The sequence below is a fragment of the Centroberyx gerrardi genome, chromosome 14 (assembly GCF_048128805.1).
Source record: "Centroberyx gerrardi isolate f3 chromosome 14, fCenGer3.hap1.cur.20231027, whole genome shotgun sequence".
In the NCBI taxonomy this organism is placed as follows: Eukaryota; Metazoa; Chordata; class Actinopteri; order Beryciformes; family Berycidae; genus Centroberyx; species Centroberyx gerrardi.
In genome coordinates, this window is record NC_136010.1 from 11,818,572 (window position 1) to 11,833,126 (window position 14,555).

The 14,555-nt window shown below is 42.2% G+C and overlaps 1 protein-coding gene across 1 annotated transcript in view; it reads right to left on the minus strand.

The window, feature by feature from the left end:
• lrp1ab (low density lipoprotein receptor-related protein 1Ab) overlaps nt 1-11,330 on the minus strand; it is a 90,457-nt gene extending 79,127 nt beyond the window's left edge. The window contains exon 1 of the mRNA XM_078288221.1: nt 11,200-11,330. Within this exon, the coding sequence (XP_078144347.1) occupies nt 11,200-11,272 (73 nt within the window). The 5' untranslated portion in view covers nt 11,273-11,330. The remainder of the gene's footprint in view (nt 1-11,199) is intronic.
• Nucleotides 11,331-14,555: the final 3,225 nt, after the last annotated feature.

Sequence of the window (14,555 nt, forward strand, 5' to 3'; positions counted from 1 at the left end):
GTACTAGTGTGCAGCAATGTTCTGGAAAGGACAGCGCCGAAGGTCTCATTGTGATTCTCTGCAGGGACTGAGCCCTCTCTTGCCCTGGATGACTTGCCTCCCTCCGTACTTGGCAGGCAGAGAGGTGTTTGGGGGAAGGGAGGGTGAGCACCGCAAGGGGGCTGGGATGTGACTGAAATCACAAGAGAGCATGAGGCTAGTGTATCATTGCGGTCACGTTCCTGTAAAGTGTCAGACTAAGGGATTTAGACCCTAGCCTTTTCGTCTGACAGTCAAAGTGTATGGGTGAGTCAAACACTATGACTCATGAGTGTCATGTTTTTATAAATACAATTAGAAGCTGAAGGGTTGCCGAGATCAGATCACAGCATTCCTATTATACTAACAACACCTTGATATTTGAGGAGATTAAGAGACAGAGAGCAGGATTTTAAAATGCAGAGCTACTGCTCAGTCCCTCTCTTCACACAATGGCACGGGCGAGCCTTACAAAGCGAATTCAGCCGATTCAAAAAGGTAATGTTTGAACACAGTTTGGTACAAGAGCGTGAGACACCAAAGTGGAGAGTCCATATTAAACTTCGCAAGGCCCTGACAGGGGGTAAAATTAGAGACATGAGGGAGAGAGAGGGAGCTGCAGAAGAATGGATAGAGGCCAGTGACTGAATCAATTTAGATGACATGCACACACCCAATCCCTGGGAGTGAAGGAATGAGAGGGAGGCTAGCCATGGCCTGAGGCCAACTTGTTAGTTTTGCTTCCTTTCAGCTTACCAATGTCCTGGTACATTTTGTATGGCGGTAAACACACTGGATTTGCTTGTGCTTGTATGTTGCCATTTAATCTGCCTAAACAACTAACACAGCCACACCAACAGCCACACATTGACCTAGCCATGAGCTGAAATGAGTGAAAGTATTGAAACCTGCAACAGGCTGCTATGTGTGGGCATTCCCTTGGTCTCTCTGGTCCCCGTGTGAAGCGGCTGGGTTGAGCCAGTTGTTCCCTATGAGTGGGCATAAAACTGGAAATAAAACATTGTGGGTTCTAATTTTATCATCGCTTTACACACCAGCATGTAGTGACCGCAGAGGGGAGAACCTCTGAGCCTAATTGGAGGTTGTGGCTGAGGAGGGGTTGGAGGTTGGGGGAAGGACTGGCAACCTTCCCCCCTCAGCAGTCCCCTTTCAAAGCCCACTGAAATATCTCAAACAGAGATGTGAATTGTTAATTCAGTCTGCAAAGTTGCTTTTTTTCCAAAGCTACTGCCAAAATGCTGACAATTTTTGGAGGGTCCAAATCAGGCTGGGATGTTAACCATTTGAGTCCATTTCACCTACAAAAGGGAATGAAGAAGGCCTTTATTTGGTCTCCTGGGATAGGCCCAGCAGCACACACCAATCCCATTAAATCAGGGTACAAATTCTACTTACAACCCCTATGAGCCCAATGTCTTCGTCTCCAACAGAGTTCCCTCCTGGTACTGCCATTCCAACTTAAGTACTTCCCGCAAAAGCTGAATAGCAACTTGATCACACTGCTATGACTAAACGGCAGGAATCCCTCCACATTTCAAATCTTTTCATCCACAAAACAGCAAGAATACTGCGTTTTTAAAATGGAATAATGTCACCTTCTGTTGCTTATGATCAACCTTTTAAAAGAAAGATCAGTGAGGTTTATCGGAGTACTCGAGCGTGAAAAACTGCCTTCTCCACTTTAAGATATCCTGAGATAAACAACCATCCTTTGGGTATCTATTAGAGCAAAAAACACATCTAATTAGTGATGAAGATGAGATCAGAACCTGAAACTAACTTCCATGGTCTTAGTTCAAACCCTCAAGAGTTTCTAATTTTCCCCCATTAATCAGTGATGAAAACCTATAAAGGCTCCACAGGAAGCCGTGGTTTTATTTCCGAACCCCATCTCCCCGAATCTTTACTTCACTTGTAGAAAACACTGAGGATGTTTTTAAGCCGGCTCTCTTCCGCAGGGATTTTCAGCAACATCAAAATGCCTGTTCCTGTCACTCTTTGATGAAGTTGCTGCATGTAGTACTGGCAGAGTATTTCATTTAAAATACCTTTAGGGGAGAGTGATAGTGTAAAGGCATTAAATATGAATGCTGAGGCAACTGGAACCTGAGGAATGCTTGCAGGCCGGCCCTCTGTAAAAAAAAAAAAAAAGTCCAGAATATTTGTCTATGAGACGTGGGATCAGGGTTCCCACACTCACCTGGACATCAAATGCAAGGACTTGCAAGGTCTTGTTTGGTGAAATTCAAGGACTTAAAAAAGCCGTGTTTTGGGGTAAGACATGACATTGGTCAAAATTAGATATCGCAGAGGCCTCATTTTTTAGTCATGATCTTGTTAAGTCAAGAAATCAAGGTGAAATCATTAATTTTAAAACTGAACACTGCTGCTATATCAACGAAAACAGCCATCACAGTGTTTTCCTCGGGGTGTTAAGTGTTGATGCCAAGATGGAGAGAGGACTAGAGAGCTGACACATATTGATTAATCTGATTGCTGTATTTTAAGAAGTGTTCTTGTTATCTTGGGGATGCATGACTGGAGTGAGTGACACTACACTGACTTTAAAAACTCCACTTGTTAACATCAAATTGCTGTGGTAGCACAGTGTTGTTGAAATCACCAAGCTACTTTGTGGTATGTGGATGCACAGTGCAGCAGCCTGCAGTTGGCTGATTCTTGTTAGACTCCTACCGTACTGCCTGGTGTACGAGCGCACACTGCATTTCCCTCATGCAGGGCTCTGGGACTCTGTGCCGCATAAACAGTGCATACTGTAATTCCCCTAAGCACTGTGCATTGCAAAAAGCATTACACACGAATGAACAAACGCACACACACAGCGCGGCACCTCCGAGCAGCAAATGAAAAAGTACTTTCAAAGTCATCCGTTCTTTTTCAAAAAACATATATGCCCTTATTTTATTTTTATCCAATCCGCAAACATTCAAGAATCTTCAAGGCCCACGGAAACCCTGTGGGATGGGACAGGATGGGATGGTGAGTGAGTAGTGTTGTGTCACCAATTCTTCATCACCAGCCAAGTGATGGAGGCCTCCAGACACCATCACCAGCTGGGACGCAACACTGACCCACTTTTCCCCCCAAACTGTCTCTCTCAATATGGCCATCGCTGCTCTACAAATCAACTCCAGACCCACGCAGCACATTCCAGCACCTTCTAATTGATTTCATGTGTATAGCTTCGCCTCAAAAAGACACTCTTTTAAAGAAGAGCAGCTAGATTTTGAAGAAACCTAATGGCTTTGGTTTGGAAATCAGGGGAAATGTGTTTGTTTCCCTTTGCCGGGGGGACTGGCATCCATATATATGCAAAGTGTATGAGAACAGCGACTTCATGCTGCCCCCGATTTAAAGGGTTTTACCTACACAAAGAGCATCTCTATCTGGCTGTCATAACTATTCCATGTTACAAGTTTGCCTTTGTTTAACATAAATGACTGTCCTCCGAACCCATATAGAACATTGACTCAGCTGAAATGTTCGGCAAGCAAATTGAAATGTGAAAACTACTTTTGTTTCACAAGCATGCCTCTAACACTGAGCTCATCGTAGTGTTCAACCAATCCCATCCCCTTGTGAATAATTTCCAGGCCGAGCAATAGAGCATGGATTCTATTAAATGCTGTTAAAAGATAAGAGTACAAATGGGAATCTGAAATGACTTGAATAAATAAATGGGACTCTGGGTCTTGGTGTGTACGACGGGGTGACAGGAAGGTGGAAAGAACTATTGCTCGAGAGTAAAACCAGGGCTGTTTCTCATCACCCATCACTTCTCCCCTGCCCGGTCCTCCATTGTGGAACTCGGGTCTTCCAGAGTGTTTCATCCACTGAAAAAAAAGCAAACCGACCACAGTATGTAATTAGACCCCTGAGGTCAAGTTTGAAGTGATTTCTCTGTGCTCAGTTTAGCGAGATTTCAAAGCAAGAATCTGTGCTTTGTAAGTAACAATTAAAACCAAACAAGGACCACGGGGAAGAGAATGAGGGCAGAGGAACTCGTTGTTATTCCTGGATTTTTGTGGTGCATTAATTATTCAGATGGAAGGACTTTTTTTGAACCACAGAGTCAGAGCACTTTAGATGTGAAACGGGGAATTCTACAGTATAACAGGGTAGAAAGCCCAAAGTATTCCCATATGCGAGAGTGGAAAAGAGTGTCATAAGCTCAAACATCAAAAACAGTAGCTAAACACTTGACATGCACAATATAAGCCAATGTCCAATGCTGCGTCCTGGCCTGGCCACTGCTGTGGCCGTTGAATCAACTTCTTCAATGGCAGCACTGTGCAGTGCCCATCCAATGGAAACAACCACTTAGCTTTGTGCAAGCCAAGCCACTGCCCAGTACTGGCGCACTTAACCGGCTTACTGTGCACACACAATATCCATAGGCTATTCAAGTTATAATCCTCAACAGTCATTTTCAAAGAGGTTGAACATGCATAAACAACAGTTGAACTTTGTGTTAGTAGCCTCCCTCACGCCCCAAAAGCCTTTTTGTGTCACGGCACAACAAAGGGGTGCAGCGTTGACCTCGGAGGTAACCCGATGAGGCTCTGCAGGACGTCACAGGCCGCAGCCACGGACACAATAAAGACACAGAAAGAAGCAGATTGAGCGAGTGAGATTGATGGACAGAAAGATAAATGTAAATACGCTCACGGACTGACTAAGGAGAGTTCCTCTACACCCACTCTGTAGTCTCAGCATAGCACAGCTCTGTGCACCCATAGAGGAAAAGTCAACCCAGATTCAGCTGTTATGAAAACAGAATATGGGAGCCACAAAATGAAGGCTGGACCACATAAATTGAGGCATTCATTGCAAACTGAGATGGCTGTAAATCCTCTCTGGCTTGCTTCTGTCCTCTGAACCTCACAGAAAAAAACTAAAACTGTAAGAATAAGGTATGAATACAGTATGCCACTAAACAAGAAGATTTATTTTAGTTTAAGGATGAAATGTTTATGTGATTTAATGAGAGCGGATCTCTATGAATCCCTCATTAGACTCACTCTAAAAGAGGCAGGAGGGAGGAATGTGTGTGGCTCAATAATTGCCAGGAATGAATCATAAACAATACACAAATGAGTTGTCATCCACTTCACATCTTAACAGATGACCTCTTTGTTCAATGGTGAAGCCCTAGATCTTCACTTTGTGAAACACAAAAGGTCTTACTTCACATGAATGTTCTTTAGACCGTCTAATAAGGCAGCGGACACTAGAGTCCCAGCAGTGCATTCTCATCAGGATGATTTACCACTTGCTTATAGTAACACTGATGAGCAGTTTTGTATATTAAATGAGAATACATAAAGTACTTTTCTCAACAATGTTTTAACAACTGCCCCACAAATAGCAGAATTTCATAATGGAAAGGGAACTCTCTCTCTGAGGTTACTTGAGTCTTATCTTAGCTTGGCAACCACAGTTCAAGTCAAATACTACACACACCCTTCAGTCTTGATAGTATTGTTGAAGAGAAGCACAGAGTACATCCAACTGGTGACTGGTCACAGGCAGTAAAGACTTTATACAGTAACTGAAGGAGGAACTTCAAATTCAGGGTTTGCAGGAATTGGAGGAGGAACTTCAAACTCAGGGTTTACAAATAGATAAAAGATATGTCACTTTCAAATATAAACACATGAAATGTGAGATATTTCATTTTTAACAAGTGACAACTAGCTTAGCGCTAGTTACATGTTTGCCAACGGTAAGCGTCTTGACAAACAATGTAACAAGTGTATGTGATTTTCTGTGACAGTCATGGATACAGACAACACCTCTAATCTTTTAGCAACACAACACCACTTACTGAGACAACAACGGGTTTGGGATAGAAAGATGTTGGATAACATCATGACTGCTGAGTGCTGAGACTGATAGTTTGGGCATACTAGAGAACAACAAAATGTCATGATAATGTAATTTATTAAAATGGAATTGAAATGTACCAATTACTGTAAATAAGTTCCATAGAAAGTGTGTAGATGTGTGATGATAAAGTGTGCTTTAGCAGTTGCGGGGGTCAATCTTACTAATTACGTTTTTAATAACTGATTCACATTAGGTGAGAAGATATGAGGAGGTTTTAAGTTTGAGCTTCTGATTGTTTTGAATAGCATAGCGTATTTTACTTATTTTCTTCTTAGAATTTTCTTAAAGTTTTACTAAAGTTTTTATGTATTTTTTCTAATTCTTTAAGGTGTTCATGATAAATATATAATGTATTATTTTGTTGTATCAACATTTACCTAGGTGAGGAGTTATTTATTGTTTGTTTTGCGGGATGGGGCCAGCTTATTTCATGATGCTGCTTTTGATGAGGTAGGCCTACTATAAGTTTTGTACACTGGCAAGGTTTGTTTAAATTTACTTAGGCGCTTTTTTTCGCTGACCACAAAACGTCCTATATCGCATGAGTGTTTGTCAATCATTTCAATTGGTTTTATTTTGTGTTGGTTTTGAGTTGTCGTTTTGAAGTTAACCAACATGCAAGATGAGTTTGGGGTAGCAGGTTATAATGTAGTTTTGAGTATTACTGAAGTTTACACATGACAACTGAAATTAGCTAAGAAATAAAGTTGGTTAGATTTATGTGTTGACTGATCGTTTTGAATGATTATTCAAGATTGCATCCATTGGTGTGTCTTTTTGAACAGTGTTTGTCACGCAATGTTGTGTCGTAAGACTCATTTTACTAAATGGACCTCAGATGGACTATTTAGATAACTACCAGTGGCATTTCAGACATGCACAATTCAACAAGGACCTAATAAAAATCCTACAGTCTCTTAGTGACATCAGCAGATTTAGAGGGATGTAGATGTAGATGTTTGCCCTATTGGCAAGAATAAGAAACAGTCTAGTTCCTAAATGTGCATTATAGTGCATTAAGATACAACCTTATTGAAAATGATTGATAATGTTGTCTGGTACGCTATACATGCATGCAGAAGTCTAATAAATGCAATGTTGATTTTCATTCAATATCAGTTATTCATGCCTCAGGTAGAGAACTAACACTAGAATATACTGAATTCTGCCCATATGTTTGCCATGAAACAGTTACTGACATGAGTGAATAAATGTGTGTGTTACATGTAAAGCCGCCTTCCAATGACTGAGGGCAATGACTGTGGATTTGATAAAAGCTGACAGGTTTGACACATGGCAGCAGTCCATGAAATTGGAATCTTATCTCCATACATCAGATCCTCTCGTCTGGCCAGGTGTGAAAGCCACCGAGGGGCCTTGTGTTCAATCGATTCTCCAGTCAAGCACAAAGCCAGCCTGGCAACATCTGAGGTACAGGCGTGGGGAAGGCGTGAGCTGGTGGTGGAACCGAGACTGACACACGAGGAAAAGCAGCTGAAAGTCACTAGAGACCCGACAGGCTTGGTGGTCAGCCTGAGGCATCAGGTGAGGAGTTCACCATCAGTGATGTAGAAGTAAAACAGAAGTCACAAAGCCAGTATTCACACAGCTGTGCCAGGTGTCAGGCAAACGTTGCAACCCGTTGCAACATTTGAACAACTCTGTTTACTCTCCCTATGAAATGCATGGAAAACAGATATATTCTCCATGTCCCAAGATGAAGATGTGTTTGGGGTTTATGCTTTCATGTGTAGCACGCGCAAACGAACTCAAGTTGAACGAGCCAACATCATATAACTGGCAGGAAATGATTTAGGCAGCCATCATTCTACCAGAGAGAGAGAAAGAACCGCAGATTTTATCACCTGCAGAAACCCAAGGCATCTTACAGCGCTGCATTAACACACACCCACACTCCCTATTTTTGTTCAATAAGCCAATCCGCTCCTTTTTGGGTCTTAGGAGCTAAATAGGGTAAATAGTGATGTAGCTAGCAGAAAACACCAATTACAGTACACCCCTGCTATTCACAATCAACAAACACTCTTTCATCTGTGGTCTTACGCCTTCATATGTGCGGAACAACACTGAAGACATTTATGTTAATCTGGTTTTAGCTTCTAGTCAGACTTGAATCTACAATGCAGTGCAGGAAGAGGGAGGGTGAAAAAGGGATCTTCTGCAGCTACGATCAAGAATCCCACTGCCTGCTATTATCATCTTACATCTTTTTTCCCTATAGGTTAAGACAAAAATGCAAAACAGCGGTCCAGAAGCTTGCACTAAAATTTCACTCTGAAGCCAAAGAATGCTTCTGAAAACTGAGACATGTCCGTAACCCACTGCATAAAAAGTAGGACATTTCAGCTATATTTCATTCCAAATATTTTATTCATGTTTATCTTAGGGTTTTTTTTTTCCCCATGTCAGAAAACTCATTGTAGAAAACCATTTGGGGGGGGGGGGGGGGATATCTGTGTCACCTGATGGAGTGCAGTCGACAGCAGACAGCTTCAGCAGTACAGTCCTACAATAACCTTTCCCCCCAAGTGGGAAAGCTGGATGGAGCAATCCAAGTTCTATTATCTGTTGAATTTGTATGAAGGATGCTGAATTTTTCCAGCAGATGTTTCCAGTGATAGTTCTGAGGAAAAGGTAAAGCCAGGTCCCCATTAAAAGGTCAGGCAAACAGAGTGTAGGCTCCTCAGGAATTCAACCTCTTTAGCCTCTGACCCACATCTCCGCATTTCACCGAAAGGATTCTGCTGCTTCTAAAGCCTGTTGTGGTCCTGTGTGTCAGCTCAGTGGTCATAAGGTAACGTAGTATGGATATGCTAATATTAGACTTAAATATAAAAGCTTTCACTTTTATATTTTATACATATAGCCATTTTGATTGTTTTTGAGGCCTGAAATTCAGTCACTATTTGAAAAACACAGATAATTCTATCCTGAAAAATACAGCGATTTTTTTCAGCAAAGGTCTTAACATGACTTATAACTTGAATAGTAACCCATAATCTTCTTTAATTTCATGCCACCATTCGTTCGTTAGGAGCAAGCATCATTTCAAATTGTGGATACCTAATTTGGAATGAAGCTCTTCATATGTTTATTCATATTCCCTCATATTATCCTGGATGCACTGATTGTCAAATGTCATAACAACTGGATACTTGTTGGGTATCAGGTCATGGTACTGGATTTTTTCGGTCTAAAGGATCACATCTTTAAGTGCCGAAATAATAAACAGAAACCAATGCCAAAGATCAGTAGAAATAAAGGGCTAAACTATCTACTATGGACTTTCCTGGAGCATGGTACGGCATTCTGACCTTGGTCTCTCTCCAATCCTTTCTCAATCCCAAGTTCATGCTGTGGCCCAGCGGTGATCCAGACAAATCCAGCTCAAGCAGCTGACCTTGGGGTTTGAGTCCGCTCACTTGACCATTTCCACCCTTTTAGACCAGCACAGCCATTGGAAGCTGGCGGATCAACACTCAGCCAGGACATAAGACACATATCATTTCCACCAGTAGTTATCCATGATGTAACCCCATGTGTCAATCTCAGGGAGAGCCTCCAGAACTGATTCTCAGTTGGTGAAGTTTATTTAGTTTCACCCACCCTCGTCACCCCCCACCCCACCCCCACCCCTTCAGCTGGTCCCTCCCCCCTGCAGTCACATCCACGTTGGATTAATGGTCTTCCTGTGTCCAGATGTTACATACTTATGGAGGAGGTGGGAGGAGCTTGCTGACTCCTGTAACCTCAGCTATTCCTTTCACTCCGAATAGCCTACATCAAATTCTGGGAAGCTTAGATACCGCAAAGTCTTTCGAACCAGACAAGGAAAATAACAAAAAAAGAAAGATTTTTAAAAAAGCACTGATAATGTCAGCCGCTTCGGTGGCTCAATGATGGTATTAATGTGTTACTTTTCACTTTGGCTCAAAAGCAAACATGGATTATGAGTGTGGAAGGAACTGTCAGATTTCTGCTCCAAATACTGTATCTATCCATAGAGCCAAGGCAACAACTGGAGGACAGAGGACATCCACACTAAGTCTCGACTTAGTCTGTGACACATCACAAACATTTTGGATTTTTTTTTTTAGTCCAGAACTATGACAATATGTACAATTCAAAATGTACTGTAGGCCTACAAAAGAGCATGGTGGTTTAGATTATCCATTATAAGCAAACCCAATTGAAAATGGTGTTCATTTAAGTACAAACGTAAATGAATATGGTAAATCTGGCTTGTGACAAAAATTGCTAATGAATTTATTTAGTATTTTCGTCATTCTCTCCAAGTGTTCAAAAAAAAAGAAAAGAAAAAAAGCAAGCTATTCGCTCAACAGGTCAGCATAGTTAGAGGAGGAAGGATGCTCTTTAGAATATCTCATTATTATTATCAGGGATTAAGGAGCCCCATTTGCGTCTGACACTTGAAGAGGGTAATTGCACGACTATCAATTAATTTCCCTATCAGAGAGTACCTGGCTGTCACTGGGGCCCGTTTGATAAATTCTGATTTTCAGCTACCGACGCTGCACGTCGGGACAAGCCGCGCCATTAAGACTAACGTTACCTTTACAAGCAACACAACTGTTGTTTTCATATGCCCAAAGTAACTCAAAACAAACACGAAAACTGATCCGACCAGTGGCTTCCACAGGTTTGATCCGAAACTTAAGCTTGCTGCTCAGATTTTTGAACAACAAAACCAGTAGGCTATTTCGTTTGAATGGTGTGCTCAGCATCGAACTGTGGCCATACACAAAATATACATGGGGAATTGTGCTTTTCTTGGATAATAGAGCGGGGATATTGCCGTTTTGTCGCAGTCAGTTAGAGATGATGTCGTTTTGTGGAAATGGGCCGTTAATTCAAATGTTGCGATTGCCTTTTTACCTGCTGAATATTCCAAGTGTGAATAAGCTCACTGCCTGCCATCCTCGCAGGCCTATTCTGTCTGGTCAAAAATGAGCATTGTGGAAACGCAGACACATTTTAGGCTGAAATAATCAGCGCAGTGCTTGTTTGTGCGGCACTTTCTCTGATTAAAGGCTTTTTTCGCGATCGATCTCTCCCTCAGAGAAGCCTGGTCTGGCATACTGTGTTATGGAGACAACCTATTTGCTGTGCTGGCTCCAACTCTGGTGAATGTAGGCCTGTACACAGATGCTTTGCAGAAAGTGGTCATGCTCCCTCACTATCACAATGCAAGATAACACAAGGTCTTACCTTCGATTGCTCCGGCAGGAGATATGATCTCCAAGCAGAGTATAAATCCCAGGTAGAACAACCTCATCGCCATCTCCTGAGCAATGCCCGATGGCACTGCTGTTAGAAAGGAATACAGGAAAAGTTGGCTAAATTTCTAAAACCAAACAAACCGATCAACCACCTCATCCGAACCCCTCAAACGGCCCGGTGCGATTGTCCGTTCAATCACCCTCAGTCCCGCACAGTGAACGCTTTGGATGGGGCTTCTCTAACAAAAAGAGACTCGCTACAGCCTGGCGAGGCTATAGGCAGTGCAGCTGCACAGTCATGTATATTTCTAATTGATTATCGGCATTCAAACATGATGCACAGTGTAACCCCTATATCTCTATACTGAGGTTTCGATTTCACCACACCATGCCACCAGAATCCGTCCACTGCTATGAACTAACAGCTCTGTTCAAATTATTCCATGCCAAACTAAAAAAAAATTAAAAAGTAAAAGCGTTTTCCCTCGGAGCGCCAATGCCTCCTTTGCTTGTGGTTACATGAGTGGATGGTGAATCTCTGAAGCCCCAGCGCTGTGGACTGGCCCGTGACGTCACCAGCTCGACTCCTCAAAAATGGGAGAACTACGCGGCGAACGCTCTGTGCGCATGCGTCACCACACCTCCCTTTCTCCTATTTCATGCACTTTTCAGCCATAGCTCTGCCTTCAATCATGGTGGTAGGGAGAGAGGCAGGGGATGCAACTGGCGCTCTCGAGCAGCCATGTTGGCTCAATATTTATTAACAATACTGGAATGGGTTTTTCTGGCTATGTAGGTCTAAACGATGACAAGTAATGATAACCTTGCAAACAGATTTACAACTTTAACACGCAATTTAATACGCTGTTTGCAGTTGATGAATATTAGGCCTGGTATAGGCTATACCTGCCTTCCCTGACAACAGTTATTTGAATTCATATTCAGCTGTGCGTTGTTGTTGGGGGAAAAATCAATAAGCTACCTGCAGTTCATCTATCAGTATCTCTACAATACAGAGGATCCAAACGGTAAAAATGTTATCATTTTGTCAATCGAGGACTGACATTATATAGGCCAATTATACGTCAAAAGTGTTCTAATTTGTTTTAATTTTTGCTATCAATCATTTGGGACTATGTCTCACTTTATTTCAAATGGGTCATAGCCTCATTTTGGAAAGAAATTCCTATAAAACATGTTCTAGTAACTTCTGGCTTTTGCTGCATGTAGACTAAAATATAACCTAATCTAAGAGACCTTTGCCAATCCAACCGTTTCAGCAGTGCCTGACTCACCCTCGCCCATTCAGACATCTATCTCTAACTGCACGATGTTGACAGCTTCAAACTCAAAGGGAAAAGACACCGAGTGAGACAGTTCAATGAGAGCTGTATGTATGTGTGTGTGTGTGCCGTGGAAGCCCTCCAACTGCATTCCTCACTACATCATGCCCTCTAGTGGTACATGAAGATGAGAAATGGATATGATTGTTGTGAAATGGATATGGCTGTATGAGTTTGGCTCAGTGAGGCCGTACCAAAGAGTTGCTTTAATTCATCTGCCCAGCTTCAGTCAAAGATAATACTTTGCCATAAAAATAGGAAATGATTTTGCTTGGTTGCCAAGGCTAGGGGCAAAAGAGACTTTAATCCGTCTGGAGTTCAGATAAAGAGCCTGTCTATATCCCCACTCTATTGGCCCAATAACCCTGGCTTTTAGTGAGTAATAAAGCCAAAAATGTTTCTAAATATATGGAGAGGGGTTTTATGTATGTCAAGGTTCACCTTATCCGTTTTCTATGTGGGTTTGCTATTTCAAGGATAAAAACACATTATCCATAGGGATCCCCACATCTGGATATAAAAAGATAAGTGACATCAAAGACGAATAGTTTCGCCTTGTGAATAATCTCAGAAGTTGAAGAGGGAAACTGGCACCAACAGGAATGTGGGTTGGTGGACGGTGGAAATTATTAACAAATGTAGTCATTTATAAAAAACGATAGATTTGTGGTAAGCTTCCTTATAAAAAATTGGCCTCCAAAGGCTCATCTTCAATCCTTAACAAGATTCTGTTTATAGTTGTGAACATACAGTATGTAACCTTAGTAAGATCACTTTTCATAACTGTGAACATATAGTATATTTGAAAGGTTGGGTATTCTTGTAAACCCTCTAATCCTGCAGGGGGCGCTGAATACTTGGCTTACTGAAAGCCACTATTCAGATCATAACCAACATTTCACTAACAGAAAAAGAAAACAAATATGTTTGATGCAACATTTAATAAATCTTACATGACACCTCCCTCTCTGAAATAGCACTGAAACAACATGGTGATCAAAGAGTCACTTGGTTGAAAAGAAAACATCAGAGGATCTTTGCTGCTGCCATAGCCATTTTTTATTGACAGCCCAAGTGGCTCGTAGATGACTCTTTTTACAAGTCTATGGCGCTACACAGCTGTACCGCTTCTTCTTTCCCCACTGAATGCCATTTAATCATGGGTACTAAAAACAACAGATGTGTATTTCACACTACAAATATTGAGCGTAACCTCATTGGCACTGGTGTTATGAATAAGCGTGCCTTCCAGGGTTTTTCAGCCTACAGATGTTTATCTGGGGCCAGAATCATAGAAGAGAATGTGAGGTATGTGGAGAATCTGTGAAAAACATGCCTGAAGTGTCTGGGTATCTCCTGAATCCAAGCACATCCTCACTCCTCGGCCTGAAGCTGCATATAAACACAAATACACAAAGCTTGAGGGGAAAAGAGAATTAGTGGGGTCAGTATTATGAGCGTTTATTTGCTACCAAAGTATCTTTCGATGTATTTCATTAATGCCCTTGTGCAGGCTCACTGGAAAACAGGATTTTGTCAAGTCAGTGAATTTACTTAACATTGGTGTCTTCGCTGTCTGTCAACACAGTAAATCAACATGATAATTGGTCTCACCTCAACCTGAGAATGCCCCTTTTGTGGGAGGAGGGTTGAGTATTGTCATCTAGGAGAGACAGACGCCAGCATGCTGTGTGGGAGACAGTTTGAAAAAGTGCCAGCGTAAACACTCCCAGACCACATGTTCTCCCAGGGCAGAGGGGCTGGCCTCTCTCCAGGCACATCTGCACACAATCCCCCAGCTTTAGCAAGCCAGCCAAGGAGACAGAGCAGGGCAGAGGAGGGAGTGGAGGGAGAGAGAGAGAGAGAGAGAGAGAGAGAGAGAAGGGAGGCTTACAGAAGCTCTACTTTCCCAGACAGGGAGAACCTGCTTCTCCTGTGACAAAGACAGTGTTGCTTTCACGGTGGTGTCGATGATGAACGTGATGACAGCTGATTTGAAATA